This window comes from Lepidochelys kempii, chromosome 24, assembly GCF_965140265.1.
Source record: "Lepidochelys kempii isolate rLepKem1 chromosome 24, rLepKem1.hap2, whole genome shotgun sequence".
Lineage (NCBI taxonomy): Eukaryota > Metazoa > Chordata > Testudines > Cheloniidae > Lepidochelys > Lepidochelys kempii.
In genome coordinates this window covers 8,150,141-8,172,159 of record NC_133279.1, presented here as the reverse complement: position 1 = coordinate 8,172,159, position 22,019 = coordinate 8,150,141, and the positions used below count along the sequence as shown (strand labels likewise).

Here is a 22,019-nt window from a genome sequence, read left to right as displayed (position 1 = left end):
TTGCAGCTGGTGAGGGGAAGACGGTTTTTTTTTTTTTTGGACCGGGGGATTTCACCGAACGAAAACTACTGTCCACTGAGACCACCATCAAGAAAAAAGACCTCACAGCACAGCCAACCACCGCTACGGCACAGGGACGTCATGCACCCGCTAGCTCCGCTCACATGACGTGTGTCCAACACCACGAGCCACAGGGGACAAGGAAGCGGAAGAGTCTCGCGAGCGAGATCAAGATACATCACTTCGGTCGGTCCAGCAGATGCCACTTACAAGGGGGCTCTTGTGACAGCGAGGGATGGCTAGCGACAGAAGCATCTCAAGATATGATTGGTAACCCTGCCGGGGTGGGGGGATTAAAGCAGCAAAGAAAGAAAATGGGATTTGGGATTTGTTTTTGTTTTAAATAAGAAAAGGGAAAAGGTCAAGTCAGCTCTGTATGTAAATCACCTTGTTTCTTACACAGTAAAAGAGACAAAATATGGTTTTTTTGGACAATTTCTCCCCCCCGCCCCAAACCCCTGCACCAGGGATGTCACCTCTGGGAACTGATGTGTTTTGATCTGTTGTGTGTCTGGGAATGTGCAAAGCCCCCGCACTGATTGGGGGAGGCCAGTGCTGGGAACCCATCAAAGGCCTGGCTTGTCAGAGGGCTCAGCGCTTTGATGGGGGTCTCTCATTTGGCTATGCAGTCTCACTGGCTGCTTTGCCAGATGTTGGCCCTGGCGGGGGGGGGGGTCTATTCCTGGTTCCACTGAGCTGTCGGCTGATCCAGGACAAGCCACTTCTCTGGGCCATTTCCCCTTTGCCTAGACAGAGCTCTTTGGGGTGGGGCGGGGGGGTCTGCCTCTCCCTCTGGCTGTGCAGTGCCTGGCATGCGCTGGTCTACAGCCTCAGCCTGGTGCCGCAATACAGAAAATAGCGTTATCATGGAGCTGGGTGTTTGGGGTCTGTCCCAGTGTGGGGTGGTAGTGGTGAGGGGGGATGTTACCTGGGAAGGGAGCTCAGAGAGGGGCTGACGCCTTCTAACCCTAAGGGGGGGGGCGTTGCCTAGCCCCACAGTCACTTGATGGTCCAGGCTCACTGGCCTCCCAATTGCCTCTCCCCTGCTAATCCTCTTGCCTCCTTTTAACCTGACCCTCAGCTGGCACCAGGCCTGATGGACAGCGTGCGAGTGATGGGGGCTGGGTACTGTGGGGGCAGGTGGGTAGCAGACGCTTAGGGGAGGGAGCCTGTGAGCCTCAGCTCCATGCCCCCGCCCCATTCATGCCCAAGCCTCCTTTTGTCCCAACAAAGGAGGAAAAAAAGATGAAGAAAAAAAGAGAACGAGAAAATAAATGGATGGGAAAGAAAGACACGGCTGATGGGAAACAGGCACCCTCATGCCACATGCAGCGGGCGTGCCTCATGCCAGCTGGCTGGCTTGTTACCGCACCGGGGCGGGGGGCGTATGGCTCTTGGGGAGGGTGCAGGGCTCCGGTGACAGCTCGTCCATGCCCCGGGCACTGTGCCCTGTGACCAGGTTTCTCCAGCAGCTCTGGCGGGTGGAGAGAGAGACACAGAATAGGGGCGTCAGGGACCCTGCTGAGAACGGCCCTGGGTGAAATGGATAGGATGCTGGGGGGATGGGGTGTGGGCCCTGCGGGATCTCGGGCTGGGGTGAGGGACTGGGACCAGGGTGGGGGAGGCCTCCATGTTAGGCCTGCTGTCCGGTAGCAGGGTGCTGGGACCAAGCTATCATCCAGCGGCACGGAGCCCCAGAGCCGGGACCTGTGTGCACATTGGTGGCCTGATCTCACCCCACGGCAGCAGGATTAGGTCCCCGCTTCACTCCCCTGGGGCGGCTTTCTGCCCCATGCTGGCATATGGCCAGAGCAGCCGGGCTCCAAATCTGACCCCCAGGCCCGGAGACTGCCGGCAAGAGCAGGCAAATGAGGCCTTTGCAGGGGCTGAGCTGAATCTGGTGCTAACCGACGAGGGGTGACTGAAAGATGGGTCAGCAGGGGCTGTTTTGTATCCCCACCCCCGCAGTTCTGCCAGTGCCCCTCACTCCTGATCTGCAGCCCCTTGCTATCCTAGCCCTGGGCTCCCCCTCATGGCTTTCCTCTCCTCACCAAACTGTGTCAGACAAATGCCTGTAATCCAACCTGCCCCGTTCTCCCCAGCAAGCAGCTCTGTCCCAGTGCCCATGTTTCCCCCTGCACACCCTGAGGCTGGCGTTTCTACACACGAGGGCCCAGGCCAAGGCCCAGGCATGATGCCAGAGGATGCTGCGGGTTCTCTCACCCTCAGGCCATTCAGCCGGGGGGGGGGGGCCGAGCCTGGCTTGTGTTTGTAAATTTCAGCCTCAAAGGTTCCCCCTGCTACCCTCAAGACTCATCACCCTGCAAAGCAAACCCCATTGGCTTGGTGAGCAGGGCACTTCCAGCTCCCCATTTCCTGTGTGAGTCCCTTCGGGGGCAGGCACCCAGCCACTAGGGTCCCCTGGTCCTGGTCTGTTCAGTCTAGCTCTCCCCTGCCTCTGCTGACCGTGGCCCAGCGGTGCAGAGAGTGTGCAGCGACTGTGGCATTCTCTAGGCACCGAGAAACAAAGGATGGGCTTGCAGAGAATGGCTTGAGCTGGGACCCAGAAGACCTGGGCTCAAATCCCTCCTCTGCCACAGAGTTCCTGTGTGACCTGGACACTTGTGACTTTTGTTGTTCTGTGCCTCAGTTGCTCATCTGTACAATGGGGTCAATAATCCTGCCTCTCCCCTAACTCTTCATTTGTTTAGAGCATAAGCAACTTGGGGCAGGACCTGCCTCTCACTGTTTGTGCAGCACCTGGCATGATGGGGCCCTGCTCTCAGTCGGGGTCTCTGCAGAGCCTGGCACAACGGGGCCCCAATCTTGGCTGGGATCTAAAAGCTAATGCAATGCGGATTACCGTAAATCCTTAAAGAAATGGAGCCTGTCACTGCAACGCAGTTGAGCCCCTCCCTTGGTGGTGTCCCTCTGTCTCTTTTATGTGCAAAAAAGAAACTACGTTCAATGACAAAGACTCCACAAAACAAATGACCAAGCAAAAACCAAACCAAAAAACCAAACCAAAAATCAAACCAATGCAGAACGAGAAAAGACCCCGTGAGCCACGCACGGAGAACAGTTATCAGAACAAAAGCAGGATACGTTCACGTGCCACGACACACACAGACACGCACAGAACCCCCCCCCCCCCCGCCCCACGCTACGCCGCGCTGGGGGTCTTCACCTGGCTGAGACAGGGCTCTGCGCAGCACAGCCGGAAAGAACTGCTAGCAGGAGGTTATGTTCTTCTTTCTTAAAATACAGGGTGAAATTCTGTTATACAGATCTCTAAGATAGTGGGGGCGGGGGGGGGGGGGGCGGGGGTCAGGCTACATGCGTGTTAGCTATGGAGATATAGTGCATTATTTGTGCGGGAGAGCGGAGTGGAGCAGTATTATCACTGTTATTTTAATGCTTGTGCTGGTGGGACTTTGGCATGGTGTGGCTTTTCTTTCCACCCTGTATAAAAGCCTTCAGGGTCCTTTACTGCCCTGGTGAGTCAGACTGTGGGCTCTTTGGCGCGGGCCAGTGGCTCATTCTGGGTCTGTGCAGCGCCCTGGGGCCTTGATCTCAGCTGCTAAATAATAATCCCATGTGTGTGTGCACAGACTCTGGGTGCCTTTCTGCCCTCTGCAAGGGGGGGGGGGGGAGGGACGGAGTTGGCGTGGCTCCGATAGGCTTGGTTATTTGAACGGCTCGATGAACAGGCCAGGGAGCGGCTGGTTGCGGGTCTCCTGCTTTCTCGCTGGAACGGGAAACGGCGCAGAAATTTTGCAAGCCAAATGTACGTTTTGTCCAAATTTCACATGTTGCCACGTGGCCCACGTACCCTGATGCCACGCAGAGCTGGTTAGACAATGTGTGTGTGTGTGTGTCTGACTGTCCAGGTGTGTGGCGTAGGGGCATGTATGTATGTGTGTGTGCATCCGTGTACCCATGTGCCTGTTCTGTTCATTCCCTCTGGGGCACCTGGCATTGGCCATGGTTGGAAGACAGGCTATGGGGCTTGCGGGACCCTTGGTCTGACCCAGTGCAGCCGTTCTAATGTGTGTGCGTGAATGCATATATGTGTGTGCCCATGAGCGTGCGCCCATATGCATGTATGTGCCCGAGCATGTGTGCGTGCCCATGGACATGTGTGTGTACGTATGAATCTGTGGGGACCTGTGTGTGTGTGTGTGTCCCCATGTGCATGTGTAAATGTGCGTGCATGTCTATGTGTGCCCGTGTGTGTGTGGATGTGTGTGTCTCTGTATGTGAGTGAGTGTGTAACTGAGTGTGCCCATGTGTGTAGCTGTGTGCCAATGTGCGTGTGTATATCTGTGTGTGCCCATGCATGTGTCGATGCGTGTGCCTGTGTGAATTTGTGTGCACCCGTGTGGGTGTGTATCTGTGTGCGCCCATGTGCATCTGTTTGCGCCCGTGTGTGTTTGTAACTGTGTGTGTGTGTGTGTATCTGTGTGCGCCCGTGTGTTTGTACCTGTGTGTGCCCATGTGCATGTGCGTATCTGTGTGTGCCTGTGCGTATCTGTGTGCACCCGTGTGCATCTGTGTGTGCCCATGTGCGTATCTGTGTGCGCCTGTGTGTATCTGTGTGTGCCCCTGTGTGTGTTTGTATCTCTGTGTGTGTATCTGTGTGTGCCCCTGTGTGTGTTTGTATCTCTGTGTGTGTATCTGTGTGCGCCTGTACGCGTGTGTGTGGATGTTCGTGCCTGTGTAGCAGGGGAATCACAAAAATGCCACTGAGATTTTACCCTTTTTAAAAATCAAACTCTGAAATTCCTGCTACGATTTTCCAGGGCCCTCGGCTCAGTCCTGCCTTGGGCTGGGGGCTGTCGCCCTCTTGTGGCCAAAAGGCCCCAGGGCTGTACACCCTGAGAGTGGAGACACCCAGCCTGGGGCCCTGGGGGAGGCGTTACCCCAAGGGGCTCTGTCCGGCGGGAGGTAACACAGCCAGGGCCTCACCCCCGCACTCCCGTTATGCTGCAGTTCACCAGCCCAGACTGCTGTGCCCCCCGCCCCCGGGCTGTGTTTTGGGGGGTCCCTGTGCACGGGGGGCAGGGCACCCACCTGAGGCCTTAGTACGGCCGGTTGGCGTCTTTCGGTCGCTTGAGCTGCACTTTCAGGCGCTTCATGCCAATCTGGAAGCCGTTCATGGCCTGGATGGCAGCCTGGGCGCTGGCGGGATTGTCAAAACTTACGAACCCTGGGGAGGGGGTGGCGGGTGGGCGCCGGGGAGGGGTAGAGAGGCAGGGGGAGGGGAGGGGGGCAGAGAGAGGCAGAGAATGCTGAGTGGCCCTGGGAGACCCAACTAGCCCTTTATTCACAGCTAGGGCAGTGCCCCCTTGGCCACTAAGCCACTGGCTCGGGGTGGGCAGCTCCGCACCCGGACTCTCAGCTTGGCACCAGGGCTGCGGTATGCCCAGCTGCCCTGTCCTTGGGGGCCGGGGAGCCTGGGATCTGCTCCCCGAGGCTCAGGTCTGGGGGCATCAATCGGTGGCAGGTAGAGGGTGCCTGACGCAGGGTTTGCTCCCTCATGCCAGCCGCTGTGGGTGACAGGAGATGGGGCTAGGAGAGCCCTGGTCTGGGCAGATCTGCTAAGGAAGCCAGCTCAGCATCCGGCTCAGCGTCAGCCCCTGTCTACACTAGGGGTTGCAACAATCCTTTGCCTGGGAGTTCGGCCCCTCGCCCCGGTGCCCATTGGCTGCTCCTGCTGCTCAGCAGGCCGGCCACTGGCCCACAATGCAGCAGGAAGGGGCTGGGAGACCCCATTGGCTGGCCTTACCGAAGCATTTGCTCTGATTGGTCGCCCGATCCACGAAAACTTTGGCAGAGATGACATTCCCAAAGGGCAGGAACATCTGCAGGATCTCGGAGTCAGTGAACTCCTGGGGCAGGTGGTAGATGAAGATGTTACAGCCCTCGGGGCCTGTGGGGAGGAGGCGGGTGAGAGTGGGCAGCTGCTCAGGACACTCCAGGCCCTGGGTTCCCTTAGATGCCCCCATGCTGGGCCCCCGTTCTAGATCCCACACACACACCGGGCCCCAGTTCTAGATCCCTCATGCTGGGCCCCCTGTTCTAGATCCCACATGCTGGACCCCCTAGAGCCTTCTGCTCTGGACGTCCCATCCTGGACTCCTCTATACCCTTCACTCTGGATACCGCAGTCTGGAACCCCCCCATTCCAGACTGTTCCAGATCCCTCGCTCTGGACTCCCTGTTCTAGACAACTGTATATCCTCTAACTGGACCCCCACATCCTTGACTCCTCTAGATCCCACTGCTCGGGACCCCTTTAGACCCAACAGTCTGGACCCCCATTCTGAACCCCTCATTCTGGCCTCCCCAGTGTGAACCCCTCTCGGTCCCCCTGCTCTGGACCCTGTGTTCTACACCACTCTAGATCCTCTCATTCTGGCCACCATTCTGGATCCCTGTTGATCCCCCATGCTCTGGACTCCCTCTGTGAAGTGTTGGGGTCCTCAGGGAAGATGTGGAGGTCCTGAGGTGCACAGTGAGGCAGGTCCTTGGTGACCCCAGGCCACATCTGCCCTCTCCCTATTGAGCGGCATTGGGGCAGGGCTCCTGGCAATAAGGGATGTCAGGGGCCCAGGGGCAGAGCTGGGGGTGGTTTCAGGGGGACAGGGCCTGGGGGAGTGGCGCCTAGTGGGTGCTGGCGGGGGACATTGTTGGAGGGAGCGGTGCCTAGGGGGTGTTGGGGGGCAGTGACGGGGAGAAATTGGAGGGGGCAGCGGCTCCGGGCCCCACTTACCTTCCCGTTGCTGCTGCTGCTGGGGGGGCGGCTGCTGCGTGAGGATGGCCGGCTGCTGGGGGAAGGCCGGGCTCACCAGCCCGTAGGCAGCAGGGTAGGTGGCTGGGGCAGAGGCAAAGGAGGGCTTGAGCGACCCCTCGGCCTGGGCCTACACGCCCCCAAGGGAAGGATCTGGACCCAGGCCTGAGGCTCCCTCCCCCCATTGTTAGCCCAGCTCCCTACCCCACTGCTCCCCACTCCCCCTGTCCCCCCACCCGCAGGAAGCCCCCTCCTTACAGCCTCAGTCCCCCTGGCTGCCCCCCAGCCCCCCAGCCCTGGGGGGTGAGGCCGTCACTGCCACGCCCTGGTGCTGCTCAGACCTGGCGCCAGCGCCCGGGACGTCCCGCCATGCTGCTGCCTCCACCCCCCCCCAGCCTCCTCCCCGGCTTGGGGCCCCTTCCAGCCCCCCTCCCCAGCCCCGGGGCTCCTTCCAGCCCCCCCAGCCCCGGCGCCACACCTGTGTAGTGCTGCATCCCGGCGTAGGCCTGCTGCAGGGGGTCCACGGGGGCGGCTGGGCTCTGAGCTGCGAGGGGAGATGAGAGGGGGAGGGGGTTACCCAGGGCTGAGCCGGGGTGGGGGTGGAGGGGAGCAGGCAGGGCAGGGGCGGGGCGCGAACCTGGGTACGGGTGGACCCCGTTGGTGTAGAGGGCCTCGGAGGCCGGCTGCCCCGTGGTCTGCGTGGGGACCGGGCTGTAGCCGTTGACACTGAGCGTGGCCGGGATGGCGGACACAGGGGTGGCGGCGATGGCAGGCGGCGTGCTGGTACCTGCGGGCGAGAGACGCGGTGGACGAGCGGGATGGGTTCGGGGCTCTCCCCCCCACCCGTGAGGAGATCCCGGCTTACCCACCCCCTGCCCCCTCTGCAGCCTGCCGCCCGGGGCGGGGGCTTTGCCCGTCCCGCAGACTCCCCGGCGTGGCCCCTCCTGGCCCGCGCCTGCCCTACCTGAGGAGGGGGTGAGGGGCGTGAGGGGCGTGGCGATGAGGCCGTTGGGGTTGATGGTGGCCATCTGCTGCATCTGGACGGCCGCCATGGTGGCCATGGGGTTGAGGTAGGCGGAGTGAGCAGCGACCAGGGCTGCCTGCTGCTGCATTAGCTGCGGGGGGAGAGAAAGAGATGGGGGGGGGGGCGGGGGAGTCAGGGGGTGTCCGCTGGGCTGCTGGGGGGATGGGGGTCGGCCTGTCTGCAAGGGCACAAGGACCCGGGGGTGGGGAAACGATGTGCCCTGCTGTCCTGGCCCCCGCAGCTCTGCCGCTGCCCCTCAATCCCGACCCGCAGCCCCAGCTAGCCCAGCCCCGGGCTCCCCCCGTCCCCCAGCTCTGCCAGTGCCCCTCAATCCCGACCCGCAGCCCCTTGCTGTCCCCGCCCTGGGCTTCCTCCCTCCTCCGTCTCTGCCGGTGCCCCTCAATCCCGACCCACAGCCCCCTGCTGTCCCCGCCCTGGGTTCCCCCCATCCCCCAGCTCTGCCGGTGCCCCTCAATCCCGACCCGCAGCCTTGGCTCGCCCCCCATGCCCCTGCTGAGAGCCCAGCGCCCACATCGGCAAGGAGCCCCTTACTGCTTGGGTGTAGGCGCTGTAGGCCCCGAACTGCAGGGCAATGGGGCTGAACATGCCCAGCTGGCTGGCCACCTGCTGCATCCGGCGCAGGCCCCGCTCCTTCTCCGTGTCGGCGAATTTCACCACCAGGCTGGAGGAGGCGCCCTGGGAATGGAACCCCCCGCAAGGGGGCTAGTGAGACAAGCAGAGCACGGTGACCCCCCCGCCCCACCCCGTCTGGCCCCTGCCCCCGCACTGCCTCAGCCAGCCGGCGTGACACCAGGCCCCAGCCCCTCCTGCAGCCTCCGCGCCAGGCAGCCTCCTGGGGAGCGTGTGGGGGGGCCAAGCTCCCCTCCTGTATCAAGTACCTGCTTCAACCCCCTCTGCCCATGCCCGGGATGATTTTAACCTTCCTCAGGACGTAGGGCCTAGTGGATAGAGCACTGGCCTAAGCTTCCAGACAGCAGGGTCTCTTCCCATCTCTGCTGCTTGACGAGCTTGGGCAAGTCGCGGCCCTGCTCCATGCTTCGATTTCCCCACCCGTCGAATGGGGCAAATGATCCCAACCTCGTTTGCAAAAAGGGCTTTGGGGTCTACGCATGAGCATGGCTTGGGATCAGAGCGACTTGATCTGCCCGTCCTGCCAACGTTTTCGAGACTCTGAACAATGTTCCCCGCCCCGACTCGGGGTGAAAAGTTGAAAAGCTGGAACGTTTTCCTGAAGCGCCTAAGAAAAGTTCCTTTCAGGGCAGCCTGGACATTTGGTTTCTTTGATCGATGGGTTTCCAGCTCACTCCAACACGCTCACGCCGCAAACTCCAAAGTTGCCTCGACCAGGAAAATGGGCGTTTTTTCATGGAACGTGGAAGAGGGACATTCGGACGCTTCCCAAGCGTCGTTTACCCACGTTGAGAAATTGTTCCCAGTCCAGACGTTCCCACGGCAATGGAGTTGCCCTGTCGGCGTTTTTCAACTAAAAAAACGTTTTCTCGGAAGATTCCCGACTGACTCTCGAGGCTGCAGTGGCGAGCTCGCTCCATCAGGGGGCAGAAGAGCCTCAGGCAGCATCCTCGCCCCCTGCCCTGGCGCTGAGCTGGGTCCCTTCCAGGTGGCAAGTCTGGGGGGGGAGCTGAGATTTGGAGCTGCCCACATGAGAGGGTGCGAGAGGCAGAGGGGGCTGGAGATCCTTGGACAGGCAGACAGGGTCGTGCTGCCCCGCTGGACCCATGCCTGGGTGCTCGCTGACTGCCCGATTGAGGCTGCAGGGCGGATCAAAGGCCTGGAGGCACGAAGGCCCTGTGGGGTCCACGCAGCCCGTGCCCCTCGGAGTCCCCAAAGGATGGGGGTGTTGGAGCAGGAAGGGCCTGGGGGCTGTCTAACATTCCCAGCCTGGGCAGACAGACTTGCGCTAGCCAGGCTTCAGCTCAGCTGGCACGCTGGGGCGGCGATTCAGGCTCTGGAGCCCCCCCCGGCCCCCTGGCTCTGAGCTTGGGCGCCGGGAGCCTGCGTCTCTGCCAGAGCCACAGCCTCCACCTGGCTGGCAGCGCGCTGGCTTGGGCCACGCTGGCGTGAGTCCGTCCACCCAGGCGGGCTGGCTCCCAGCTGCAGGGTAGATGGGCCCTGTGCGTTCCCAGGATGCTGCCCAGGAGCCCGGCCCTGTCCCCTCGGACAGACAGACAGACCCGGCATTGTTCTCCGACACGTGGTGGGGGAAGGGCTCAGAGGAGCCTGGATCTAACCCTGCAGTGTCTCAGTGGGCAGGGGGACCACGAGTGCCCAGGGAGACCCAGCTGGGTTGATGAGTGCCCGGGGGGGGAGGGTCCAGCCGGGTCAGTGAGTGCCCAGGGGGTCCAGCCGGGTGAGTGAGTGCCTGGGGAGCTGGGGGGCAGCCAGGTCGTGAGTGCCCAGCATCTGCCCTGGGAGATGAGGGGTCTGGGAGCCGAGTCTAATGCTGAGCTCCTACTGAGGGCCATGCCAGGAATCGCCCCCTCTCAGCCTGCCCCCCACCCCCCCGATTGCCAGCATGCCTTACGGGCAATGTCCGGCTGCCGTGCAGCGTGTTGATGGCGGCCTGAGCCTCGGCGTGGGCCTGGAACTTCACGAAGGCACAGCCTGTGGGGAGAGAGAGTCAGTGCCGTCGGGGCTGTGGGGGGGGTGTGGCAGGGCCTGAGTGCACACAGATACCCCGAGTGCACGCCCCTGAACGCACGCAGACACCCCGAGTGCACCCCTCCGAGCGCACACAGACACCCCGAGTGCACCCCCCCGAGCGCACGCAGACACCCCGAGTGCACCCCCCTGAACGCACACAGACACCCCGAGTGCACCCCCCCGAGCGCACCCCCCTGAACGCACACAGACACCCCGAGTGCACCCCTCCGAGTGCACGCAGACACCCCGAATGCACCCCTGAACGCACGCAGACACCCCGAGTGCACCCCCCCGAGCGCACACAGATACCCCGAGTGCACCCCCCCGAGCGCACCCCCTGAACGCACACAGACACCCCGAATGCACCCCCCTGAACGCACACAGACACCCTGAGTGCCCCCCCTGAACGCATGCAGACACCCCGAATGCACCCCCCTGAATGCACGCAGACACCCCGAGTGCCCCCCCTGAGTGCACATGGATACCCCGAGTGCAGCCCTCCGAGTGCACACAGACACCCTGAGTGCACCCCCAGGAACGCACACAGACACCCCAAGTGCACACATGCTCACAGCCCTGCCCCCCTCCCCTCCCGAGCCAGGCACCCCTGTACAAATGTGCTCTCCCCTGTGTTCACCCATGAAGCACACAGCCACGCCCGCCCGCCCCCCAACGCTGGCAGGGCCCCTCTTAGCCCTGCATGCTTGGCCCTGTCCAGCCCCCTTCGCCCCTGGAGCAGGGCCCAGCTGTGCAGCAGGCAGGGGTGACGGGCGAGCAGCCAGGGAGCGTCACCCGGGACAGCTGCAGGGCCTGGGGTGGGAGGGGGGATAACATGGGAGAAACGAGCAGGAGCCCTGAGGCCACCTGGTGGCCAAACTGCCTCTTCCCTGCAGCACAGTGCCCCCTACTGCGCCCCCACCCCGCTCCCTGCTATGGGGGCAGGGCCAGCGGCAGGGGCCCGGGAGTGGTACCTACCTTTGCTGGTGCCGTCTGGCCCCCGCAGCACTGTGCACTCATCAATGTTCCCAAAGGGCTCGAACATTTTCCTGACGTCCTCGTCTGTCTGCTGCTTGCCCAGCATCCCCACAAACAGCTTCCGGTCTTCTGGCAGGGAAGAGGCAGTGCTTAGTGGGGAGGGGGCCCATTCGCCCCCCACCCTGCCCTGCCCGGGAGCACAGGGAGCCTGGGACGGGGGTGTTGGTCACAGAGCACGGTGCTGAGGGCCAGATGCCGCCTCTCACCCCATCAACTCGGCCCAGGCTGGGATCACGGACTGCAGGAGCCAACCACTAGGTTGATAATGGGCAGGCCCCGGGGGTCCTGGATGGGGGGTATGTCTGTAGTGGGCACTGGAGAACATCTCAGCTACGCTTGGCTGGATCTTTCTACCCCTTGGGCCTAGGCTGCCGATCCGTCCACCTGTCCTTAGTTAGCTCTTTCTCTCCAGACCCTGCTCTGTTTGTCTGTCCCTATCCTTAGATGCTAGAATGCTAATCTGTCTGTCTTTCTGTCTCCCTAGATCCTGGCTGATCTATCTATGTATGTATCCATCCCCTCCATATCTATCTATCTATCTATCTATCTATCTATCTATCTATCTATCTATCTATCTATCTATCTATCTATCTAATCTCCATACACCCCCTCTATCTATCTATCTAGCCAGCCCCCTGGTATCTGCAGGGAGCACTGTTTGCCCTGCCCAGTATTAATCTGATGTCACAAGAGACCAGGGTAGGGAAAGCCCCAGTCAGAAATCCTGGGAATGTGAAGGGGGGACTATTGGAAGACCCCCCCCCCATCTGATCCTAGCTTTGCTCCCCAGAGACTGGGAGGCCCGGGGTCAATGCTGGAAGTGTGTGGGGGGGTCCTGTCGGGGCAGGGAATTACCCCTTTGTTCTGGTGGGGGTTTAGCCAGGGGTAGCTGGGGTTCCAGGGCAGCCCTGCCCCCTCCCCATGCCCGGCGGGTACCTCCTCTGCTTTCGCTGTCTGCTGGCTTCACCTGGATCGGCCGGTTCATCTGCAAGGGGGAGAGAAAGAAGAAACATTGAGGACGCGTGCAGGCAGCCCCTGGCGCTCAGAGAGCAGGGCGCCCCCGCCGGAGATGGAACCATCCAGCAGCCAGACCCCACCCACCCCCCAACAACGAGGCATGATTCCTTCGTAGGGAGAGAGAGAGCCTTATCCCATCATACAGAGGGGAAACTGAGGCACAGGGTGTGTCTGTGAGGGTGAGTCCTGGGTCCCCTTTATTTAGTGTGGATTTGATCCAGTGCGAGGTGCACAGGTGACACCCGGGAGAGCCAGGCCTGCACAGCACAGGGCCGGTTTCCCTACCTATTGCCACAGCCCTGCCCAGGAGGGTCCCACCCTGGGCCCCAAGGACAGCTCGGTTTGTAGCCAGCTCAGGAGTGACCTCTCTGCGGTGCCTGCCAGCCAAGCGCCTGTCCCTGGCTACTCACCAAACAGCCAGGGTTGGAACTGAACTGGGGGCAATGGCCCCGTGTCCCATTTCCCAAAGCACCCAGTCTCCTGCCCTGGGGCTGGATCAGAGCCGGAGCCCCCTGGAGGGGAAAGGCCCCCATGTCCCATTCCCAGCCCCCTGGAGCCAGCCAGTCCCTGCAACCTGGGGCCAGATCTATCCTGGTCACCTAGTGGGGAAAGGCTCCGGAGCTGGCCTGGCCTGGCTGGACACAAGCTGGTGGGGGAAGGAGTAGCCAGCAGAAACCACTGACACCCCCAAACCCAGTGTCAAAGACCCCCCTCCCCGGCTCCCTGCAGGAACACTGGCTCCACCCCGCGCCCTGCAGCCCCGTGACCCCTAGAGCCGTGCTTGGGCTTTGGGTCCAGCGCTGACTGGGAGGGGAGAACGCCTGCCGAGCCCTCCACCATGCTCCCTCCTGGCGCAAAGCCAGCCGGCAAGGGGAGGGTTAATGCAGAGCCATGAGATTAACTCAGCAGGTCGCTGGGACAGTTCTGTAAAAGCATCTGTAATCATATTAAAGGAAAGCAGCAGCTTGGAGGGGAGGCAGCCCCCCCGCCCCTCCGACTACATGGCAATATCGTAACCTCCCCCCCGCAGCAGCTAGGGTGACTAGATAGCAAGTGTGAAAAATCAGGACACCTTTTTCCGGGGTGCTGGTGGTGGTAGAGTTGCAAATATAAGACACAGCCCTTACTAAAGGGATGCCTGGTCGCCCCAAGAGCACCGCCTGGAGCAAGGGGATCTGGGAAGAGAGACACCCCACAGGCAGAAGCCGGGGAGGAACTGCGCCAGCAAAACCCCAGGGGTGACCGTCATCTCCAGACGCTGGGAAGTTTGGGGGTCCCGGTCCTGATCCTGAGCAGGTCGATCCCGAAGGTGGGTGGGCGCCATGACCAGGCAGGGGAGCAGCCAAAGGCAGGGGAAGGGAAGAATGGAACCCAGACGTCCTGGCTCTCAGTCCAGCAGCCCGTGCCCTGGCCTGCCCCTTTCTCCCCACGCTCCTGGCAGTTCAGCCTTCCATGGAGGTGACTGGTGATCACCTTTGAGAGAGAGATTTAGGCCCAATTGACAATACGCCAGGAGCTGGGGGGCTTCAAAACGAGGCCACATTGAAACCGTAGGGGTGCGAGTCTGTTCAGACAGGTGTCAATCAGGGCTAGCCCCTTGGTCTGGGCCGGTCACCATGGCAGCCGAGCGCCTCACCATCTTTCCTGTATTGACCCTCCCAGCACCCCTGAGAGGCAGGCCAGGGCTCTTATCCCCAGTGTACAGACGGGGAAACTGAGGTGTCAGTAGTTTGCTGCCTCACCCGATGGACTTTTGAGGATCTGGCCCAAGGTCACACAGGGAGTGCGTGGGACAGCAAGGATCTGAACACAGGGCTCACAATAGCTCTAACCACTGGGCCATTTTTCCTCCCATCCATCCTTCCCTAAGGCATTGGGCCGGATCCCCAGTGGCCTCCACTGACTTCAATGCAGCGACACCAGCTGACAGTGGCCCCAGCCCCCCATTTACCTGGACCCACGTGCAGTCCCAGCGCTGCCCCGCTGACTGACCACAGGGCTGGTGTGAGCAGAAACACAACTTATCCGTAAGATCAATAAGAAAAAGGCTCCGGAGGGCACCTGTGCTTATCGATCCTGCGCTCCCAGCCTGACCACCGGCATGGGCAGGCAGAGGCATTGCCAGGATGCCAGCGTGGCTATTTGGCCCCATGCTGGGGCTGGGGGCTGGGGACTGAAGGCCGCGGGGGGCGATGCCAGATGCTGCAGTATCCCAGTGCCCTGTGATGCAGCTGGCATGTCTGGCAGGGCATTGCCCACCCACTCTGCCTGCTCTTTGCACCTTGTGTCTCTCCGGGGAGGGCATACATGGTGGGCGGGGATGGGGGGGGCACAGATCCCACCCAATCAGTGTAATTAAAGCCCTGCTCATTGTCCATTGGATCAATTATTACTAAGATACTGAGCTCTATTGATCAGGCAGAGATGGCGCAGGGCTTCTTCCCTTCATCCTGCTCGGTCGGCCGCCCCAGCAAAAGGGCTGAATCTAGCTTCAAAGCAAATGCTGTCTCACCAGCCGGCCCAGTGCAGGCTAGACATGGGCTGTCTGGCAACCTCACCCCCAAGCCCTTTTCAGATCAGCCGGGCTATTTATCTGCCTGCTGGCTCTAACTGTCTGTGGGATCCACCTCTCCCTGTCATATCTGTCCATCTCATCATCCATCCATCTCCCCACCTATCCATCCACCTGTCCTTCCAGCCAATCCATAACTGTCCATCCAGCCGCTAATCTGATCTCTTCAGCCATCCATCTCAAAGGCACATATCTCCCTGCGAAGTGTCTAGCCAGAGATCCCGGCCCCCTGCCCAGACACGTCTCACAAGTGGCCTGTCACTCACTGCTGTTTTAGGAGCAGGTAAACCCCTCGGACGCACCCCCCTGCCCGCCTGGCAAGAGAAAACACACCCCAGTTCCCCAGCGCGGCATCTTCCTCCACGTCCTCCCGCCTTGCTTTGTTGCCAGGTTATCTCTGGTTGCCACAGCAACCGGTGCAGCATGGGGACCGCTTTTTCCTCTCGTGGTAAAAAAACAACAGGGCCTGGCAGCATCCCAAGGAGCTGGGCCTTTTCAGAGTGGCGTGGCGCCCTGAGCCGGGCATGCAGGCTGGCAACTGGGCACACAGGCCGGCAGACGGGCCCAGCCCACAGCGGGGCAGCGCCCCTGAGTTTTCAGCCCCTTTAGTGCATCGGGAAAATGGTCCTGGCAAGACAGACCAAGAGATCAAAGGTCTCGGCTTATGCCTAACCAGGGCGAGGTTCCCAGGCCCCTGTTCGATCCCAGCCTTGCTCCACCTTGAGGGGGCAAGAGGGGAGCTTGGTGACCCCCAAAGCTCTCTGGACATGTCTTTCTTTATTCGAATATGCATGACGGTAGCATCCAGATGCCCCAGCCCCAAAGAGCTTGCAGCCTGAATAGACAAGGGGAAACTGAGGCACAGAGTGGGGCTGGGACTTGCGCACAGTCACCCAGCAGAGGTGGGAATAGCAGCCAACTCTCTGAAGTGCCAGGGACATGCCCTAACCACTAGGCCACACCACACTCCCTCCTGAAACTGGGGTGAAGGGGAACCAGACAGAGACAGGCCCACAATGCCCATTTCACCAGGGCTGGCACCACTGCCCTGGGCTGGATTTGAACCGGCACCCTAGAGGGCAAAGGCTCCTATTGACAGAGTCCCGCTCTGTGTTCGGCCCCTGTGCTAGGGCCCCGGGGGCCCAGCTATTAACCCCCACAGCAACTGGCGGCGCCAGCAGGGGAGACGTGGGAGCTGGCGGGGCGCACTGGGGCGGGGGTGACCCCACTGTACGCAGGGAGCACGCGTGGCTGGCAGAAGTGGGGGGTGAGGGCGGGGGGGACAAAGGGCCATGGACTCATCTCCTGGGAAAGGGGAGACAGCCCAAGAGAACAGCACCAGGGACGGCAACACAGCTGCTGCTCCTCGGGAGAAATGGCTGTCTCTGCTGCTCTCCCCCAGGCAGGGTTTGGCTCCTCTGGGGTGGAGCAGTTGTTTATACAGAGAGCACAGGGCCCAGTGCTGAGATGCAGCCACCTCTGGGGTGGGGGTGGGGCGGCTGTTTATACAGGGAGCCCTTACCCACGATAACACCCTTGTGGCTGGGATGTGGCCACCCCACCACGCCAACCACCAGCCCCAGTGAAGCACTGCAGGGTTATGCTCTATGGCGCATGGGGAGCCCCACAGAGACTTGAGCTAGCCAGGCCTCAAGCAGCCAGCCAAAATCCCCACTCCTGGTGCTCACAGAGACTGACTACGGGTAAGGCATTGGAGATGGAGGTCTCTGGAGGTGAGGGCTGGGGGGAGACATGGGCCGGTGCTATCCAGCCGGCCTTGTCCCCCAGCGCTGGGGCCGCTGATGGCTTTGGCAGGACGTGGATACCCACCACCAGAACACCGCCGGCAGGGGCTGGTGCTGCCCCCCAGGGAGCTGCTCCCAGCGCCTGGGTCGGATTGTGGCTGTACATCCGGGCAAGTCAGCTAGGTTGCAGGCCCTGAGCCCCATTGCACGGCAGGGAATCGCGCCCCATCCTGGCAGCTCAGCCACGCTGCTTTTTGCACCCCCCCTGCCAAAACCAAAGCATCTGGAGCTCTGCACGAGCAAATCTCTGCAGGCCGGCATTGTGGGGCGCAGCTAAAGGGGGTAGGGCAGTGGGGTGGGGGGGCACGTGATCCTCCATAGCAGGTGCTCTTGGCATGAATCAGCTGATTAGCCGGGGGGCTTTACAATGAGCCGGGAACTCGGGGGCTGACAAGGAAGGAGAATTAATTGCAATAACCAGGGATACCCCTGCTCAAGCGTCTCATGTCACCGGGAAGGCTCAAGGCCCGGGCTGGGGTTTTGGGGAGCCCTCCCCACCCCACGAGCCGCGTCGCTTTCTGCGTCCATGACAAAGTCGTCGCAACCTCACCTTCGGGGCTGTCACGCCAGGGGGAGAAAAAAACCAGCAGATGCCTGGTAACCATGGCAACTGGAGAATATGAACCATGGCAACCGCCCACTCAGCCCCAATTTACCCACTGCGTTACCTAGTAACCACGCTGACATCACCATTTATCTTTACAAACAATGCCAGGGTGGGGGGACGATTTGAGCAAAGGGGAAGAAAAACAAAGGTTGGGGTGTGTGTAAAATCTTCAAGGGGGAGGTTGGGGGTGGGGGGAAGTCCCAAGGGGAAAAGGCAGAAATACGCCCCCCCCCCAGCAACCCCGCTAAATAGCCATCCCCTGTCAGCTGCTTATACAGGCCTCCCTCACCTGGCACTGAGATGCGGCCATGTCTGGGGTGGGGCACAGGGGCTGCTTATAAAGGTACCAGGTACCCTTCATCTGATAGCCACATGCAGCCTTGTAGTAATTCTGGGTTCCCTTGCCCAGCACTGAGATGCGGCAAGCTCTGGGGTGGGGCAGCTGTTTCTATAGGGATGGCTCACCCAGCTCTGCTCGACGTCTCTGGGGTGGGGCACAAGGGCTAGGTGCCCTTTGCCTGGCACCCAGATGCGGCTGGCTCTAGGTTGGGAGGGTGTGGACTATAATTAACACAGCAACACCCTGCCATGTACCAGCCCGGTGGCTGGCGCTGGGCCCAGCCACCCCAGAGGGTCACCCGGCTGGCGCTTTGTGCCCCTGCTCAGGACCCTAAGGGTGTCCGGGCAGCTGGAGCCGGAGCCCTCCTGTACCACAGAGACCATCAGCATCTGTGAGCTGGCCGTGCCGCGTAACAGGTTGGTGCATCCCAGGCCCAGCCCGCGCCAGCTCTGCCTGGCCCAGCATGCCAGATGCCTCCTCCAGCACCACTCTGAGTCCCTTCCAGTGCCCCCATTGTGGCAGCCGGCTCCTGCACCGGGGCAGCGCCCTGCAGTTCGGGTGTCGTGCTGGGGGCGGGGGCTCACCCAGGGCTTCATTAGTAATGAAAGAGGCGCTGGGGCTCAGCCCTGACAAGCCCTGCTGCCTGTTTGCCAGTCTCGGGGGTCCCCCTCTGGATGCCGGCGCCGGGGGCGGGGGAGCCCCTCCGTCCTTGGGGAGCAGCCCTGAGGGCACAGGAGACGCCAGGCAGCTCCCAGCTGCTGGAATCAGCCGCACAGCGAAAAGGAGCGTGGCCCGGGCATGCCTCTCTCCTGCCCCTCCGGACCCTGCCAGCGCCTGGGGATTATGCAGCGATTACCCATGTCCCCACGGGTGACCACCTGGGGTGGGGCAGGGGGAGGGGGCTGCTGGCTACACTGCCTAGCTTGGGCTTCAGACAGCTTCTAAGTGGGGGGCGGGGGTGACCCACTGCTCCTGGCCTGGGGGATTCCCAGCCACGGGCCAGTGGGCTCCTCAGGGTTAATTTAGTCTAGAGAGAATGAAAACAGGGCTGGGCTTAGCTCCTCCCCTTAGTTTGCAGGAGACACTTGGGGGAGGAAGGGGACCCCCCCCCGGTCTCACGAGGGGCACCTCAGCAGCGTTGCTTTGCTTTTTGGTACCATCCCTTCTCTCCTCCCAGCCTACCCGCCCCAGGGGCTGGAAACGGGAGTCAGGCTCCCAGGGCCGCAGGGGGCTGGCGGGAGCTGCGCGGTGGCGTCCCCCTGACGGAGGGCCCAGGTTCAAATCCTGGCATAGGCAGAGGGAGGCAGCTGGCCGAGGCCTGGTTCGGCTTGTGGCCAGGCTGCCTGTGTGACCGACCTGGGGTTTGAGAGCGACTCTGGCTGGGCCAGGCAGCAGCTCAGGCTAGCCAGCCGGAGCGGTTCCCTCTGCTCTTAGCAGCTAGCTCAGGGGAGAGCCAGCCCAGCTGGGCCGTGGTCTCCGCTCACGTGCCAAGCCACGGCTCTCTGATCAGATCCCACCTGGCCAAGCCACTGAGATCCGGGACTGAGCCAGGTGTCCTAACAGATCAACAACAGCTGGCGCAAAGCGGTGGCCCTGACACTGGCTGCAGCAGAGGGGCCCCCGTTGCTGGGCCCCGGTGTGGCCGGCATCTGGGAGCCGTGGGACGAGGGAGACGCTGAGAGATGCTAAAGGAGAGACAGCTGGGCCTAGTGGGGAGGGCACTGGGCTACAAGCAGGATGCCTGGGTTCAATTCCAGGACTGACACTGACCACAGGCAAATCATTTCTCCTCTTTGGGCTTCAGTCTCCCCTCCCACCTGTGTCTATTCAGCCAGGGAGCCCCGGGTCTGGGCAGTACCTAGTGCAACGAGGCCCTGATCTCGGTTACTCCGTGTCTGGGCAGTGCCCGGCACGACAGGGCCCTCTGATCTTGGTTACCATTTGTGACACCTGATGATAAACCCCTGAACAGAGACATGCAATCGGGTAATTGTTGCTGTCAAGACCATCCCCTCTGTAACTGGGGCAACTGGCTGAGGGGCAGTTGCCATGGTAATAAATACCATCCTAGGATGGAGCTCTTGGCACAAGAGACTCAGAGCCAGCGGCTGGGTTCGAGGGAGGGCTGGGCAGTTTCATGGGAGTTAGCTACAAACTCTCCAGCTCTCCCGCGTGGGGACATGACCCCATCACTCCTGGGGCCAGCGAGAAATGTGCTTCCCTTCAGCCCCCAACCTCATGCAGAACTGGCAAGCTGGCCAAGTGCATTGTGGGACCGTGGGGGCATGGGCCACTGCCTGGGAATCCAGATTTCAGAGCCCGATGCCCTCAGCTGGGAGGGGAAAATTCCCTGTTCCCTTATTAACCAGAAAGGAGAGCACAATTATTGTACTGAGCAAGAACTCTCTAGCGAGCCAATGGCTGTTAGAAATGAAAACCCGTCAGGTGCTACATACCCCAAAGAGGGGAAATAAATTAGGGACTGGCCCTTTGGGGGATATAGCTTTCAGCCCATCCCACCCAAGCCCCCAGAAAGATTGCACGCTCCATACCAGATCCCCTCCCCAGCCCGAGGCACCATGTGCTCCTCTCTGTTCTGTCATGGGCCCGGGAGCGTTCTGCAGGGAGGGGATGTTTGGGTTTGCACAGTGGTCTCTTAAACAGTCAGCAGGAACCAGACTCGTGGCCCAGAGGCAGAAGATTCTGAGCTGCTTTGCACAAAAACGGAGACCCCAGGAGGCCCCAGTCACTGGGTGACCCCAGGAGCTGCCACCCAGCCTCTGAGTGAGGGTGGAGCCGGATGGCTTGGCCTCCTCGCGGGGATAGTTTTTGGCTGGCGCAGGTCGGGCTGAGGACGTGCCAGTGACTTGATCCCCCTGCCCCCCAGATCAGAAGGCAGCTGCTCTAATCCCACCCCTCCAAATCCCTCCTGCCCCTCCCGCCTCGCCTGGGATTTACCACGCATAAATCCTGGGATTATCCAATCAAATGGAAAGCTTCTTAGGTCCCGGCGTGCAGTGCGAGCCCCATGCCGGATGGCAGCAGTAACGCCGTCTGGCTGGTGGGGTTCAGGGACCGGATCCAGGGCAGAGGACGAGGGAGGGGCGAGTGGGAGAGCAGCCAGCAGAGCAATAGCAAAGCGTTCCAAGATCAAGTGATCCCGGGGGTTGGGAAGGATCCCAGCAGATCCCAATAGATCACCCTGGAACCTCAGCCCCAGTGAAGCTGAACCCAGCCCCCAGGCCACTCTTTGTCCGGAGGCGTGGTTCAGGGCTCAGGGTGAATTGTGGTGGGAATGAGAAGTGGTTAGTGCTGGCTGGGGACAGGCATCTGGGGCAGAAGAGCTGTGCAAACTTTCCCTGCCCCAGCTCTGCCACTGCCCCTCAATCCCGACCCACAGCCCCCTCCTATCCCAGCCCTGGGCTCCCACTCCCCCAGCTCTGCTGGCGCCCCTCAATCCCCACCCACAGCCCCCTCCTATCCCAGCCCTGCCCCCCCAGCTCTGCCGGTGCCCCTCAATCCTGTCCCGCAGCCCCTGCTGTCCCAGCCCTGGGCTTCCCACCACACAGCTCTGCCGGTGCCCCTCAATCCCGACCCGCAGTGCCCTGCTACCCAGCCCTGCCCCCCCAGCTCTGATGGTGCCCCTCAATCCTGTCCCACAGCCCCTGCTATCCCAGCCCTGGGCTTCCCACCACACAGCTCTGCCGGTGCCCCTCAATCCTGACCCGCAGCGCCCTGCTACCCAGCCCTGCCCCCACAGCTCTGACGGTGCCCCTCAATCCTGTCCCGCAGCCCCTGCTATCCCAGCCCTGCCCCCCCAACTCTGACGGTGCCCCTCAATTCTGACCCGCAGCCCCTGCTATCCCAGCCCTGGGCTTCCCACCACACAGCTCTGACAGTGCCCCTCAATCCTGACTTGCACCAGGGCAGGGAGGGGGCATGCGCTGGTTACAAGGAATTGGCCGTCGGGAAAACCCCAGGGCAGCTGCCAGGCCGCACACCACCGGCCAGTGCGTTAGTGGAAGCGGATACGGGAACGAGCCCACGCGGCCCCAGTCTCCATCCCACAGCCAGGGCAGGGGTC

The 22,019-nt window shown here is 61.6% G+C and overlaps 1 protein-coding gene across 11 annotated transcripts in view; it reads right to left on the bottom strand.

The window, feature by feature from the left end:
* The window catches only part of CELF3 (CUGBP Elav-like family member 3), a 47,197-nt gene that overhangs the window by 5,752 nt on the left and 19,426 nt on the right, over positions 1-22,019 (bottom strand). For 2 of the 11 annotated variants that reach the window (XM_073322559.1, XM_073322570.1), the window contains 12 exons: positions 12,450-12,579; positions 11,535-11,663; positions 10,441-10,520; positions 8,430-8,600; positions 7,818-7,968; positions 7,491-7,640; positions 7,332-7,397; positions 6,836-6,937; positions 5,849-5,992; positions 5,134-5,269; positions 3,248-3,315; positions 165-1,534 (listed from right to left, as the gene is read on the bottom strand). In XM_073322559.1, the coding sequence (XP_073178660.1) occupies positions 5,142-5,269; positions 5,849-5,992; positions 6,836-6,937; positions 7,332-7,397; positions 7,491-7,640; positions 7,818-7,968; positions 8,430-8,600; positions 10,441-10,520; positions 11,535-11,663; positions 12,450-12,579 (1,251 nt within the window). In that variant the 3' untranslated portion in view covers positions 165-1,534; positions 3,248-3,315; positions 5,134-5,141. Of the gene's footprint in view, positions 1-164; positions 1,535-3,247; positions 3,316-5,133; positions 5,270-5,848; positions 5,993-6,835; positions 6,938-7,331; positions 7,641-7,817; positions 7,969-8,429; positions 8,601-10,440; positions 10,521-11,534; positions 11,664-12,449; positions 12,580-22,019 lie in introns of all 11 variants that reach the window. The other 9 variants (XM_073322566.1, XM_073322567.1, XM_073322562.1 and 6 more) reach the window with 9 other exon arrangements.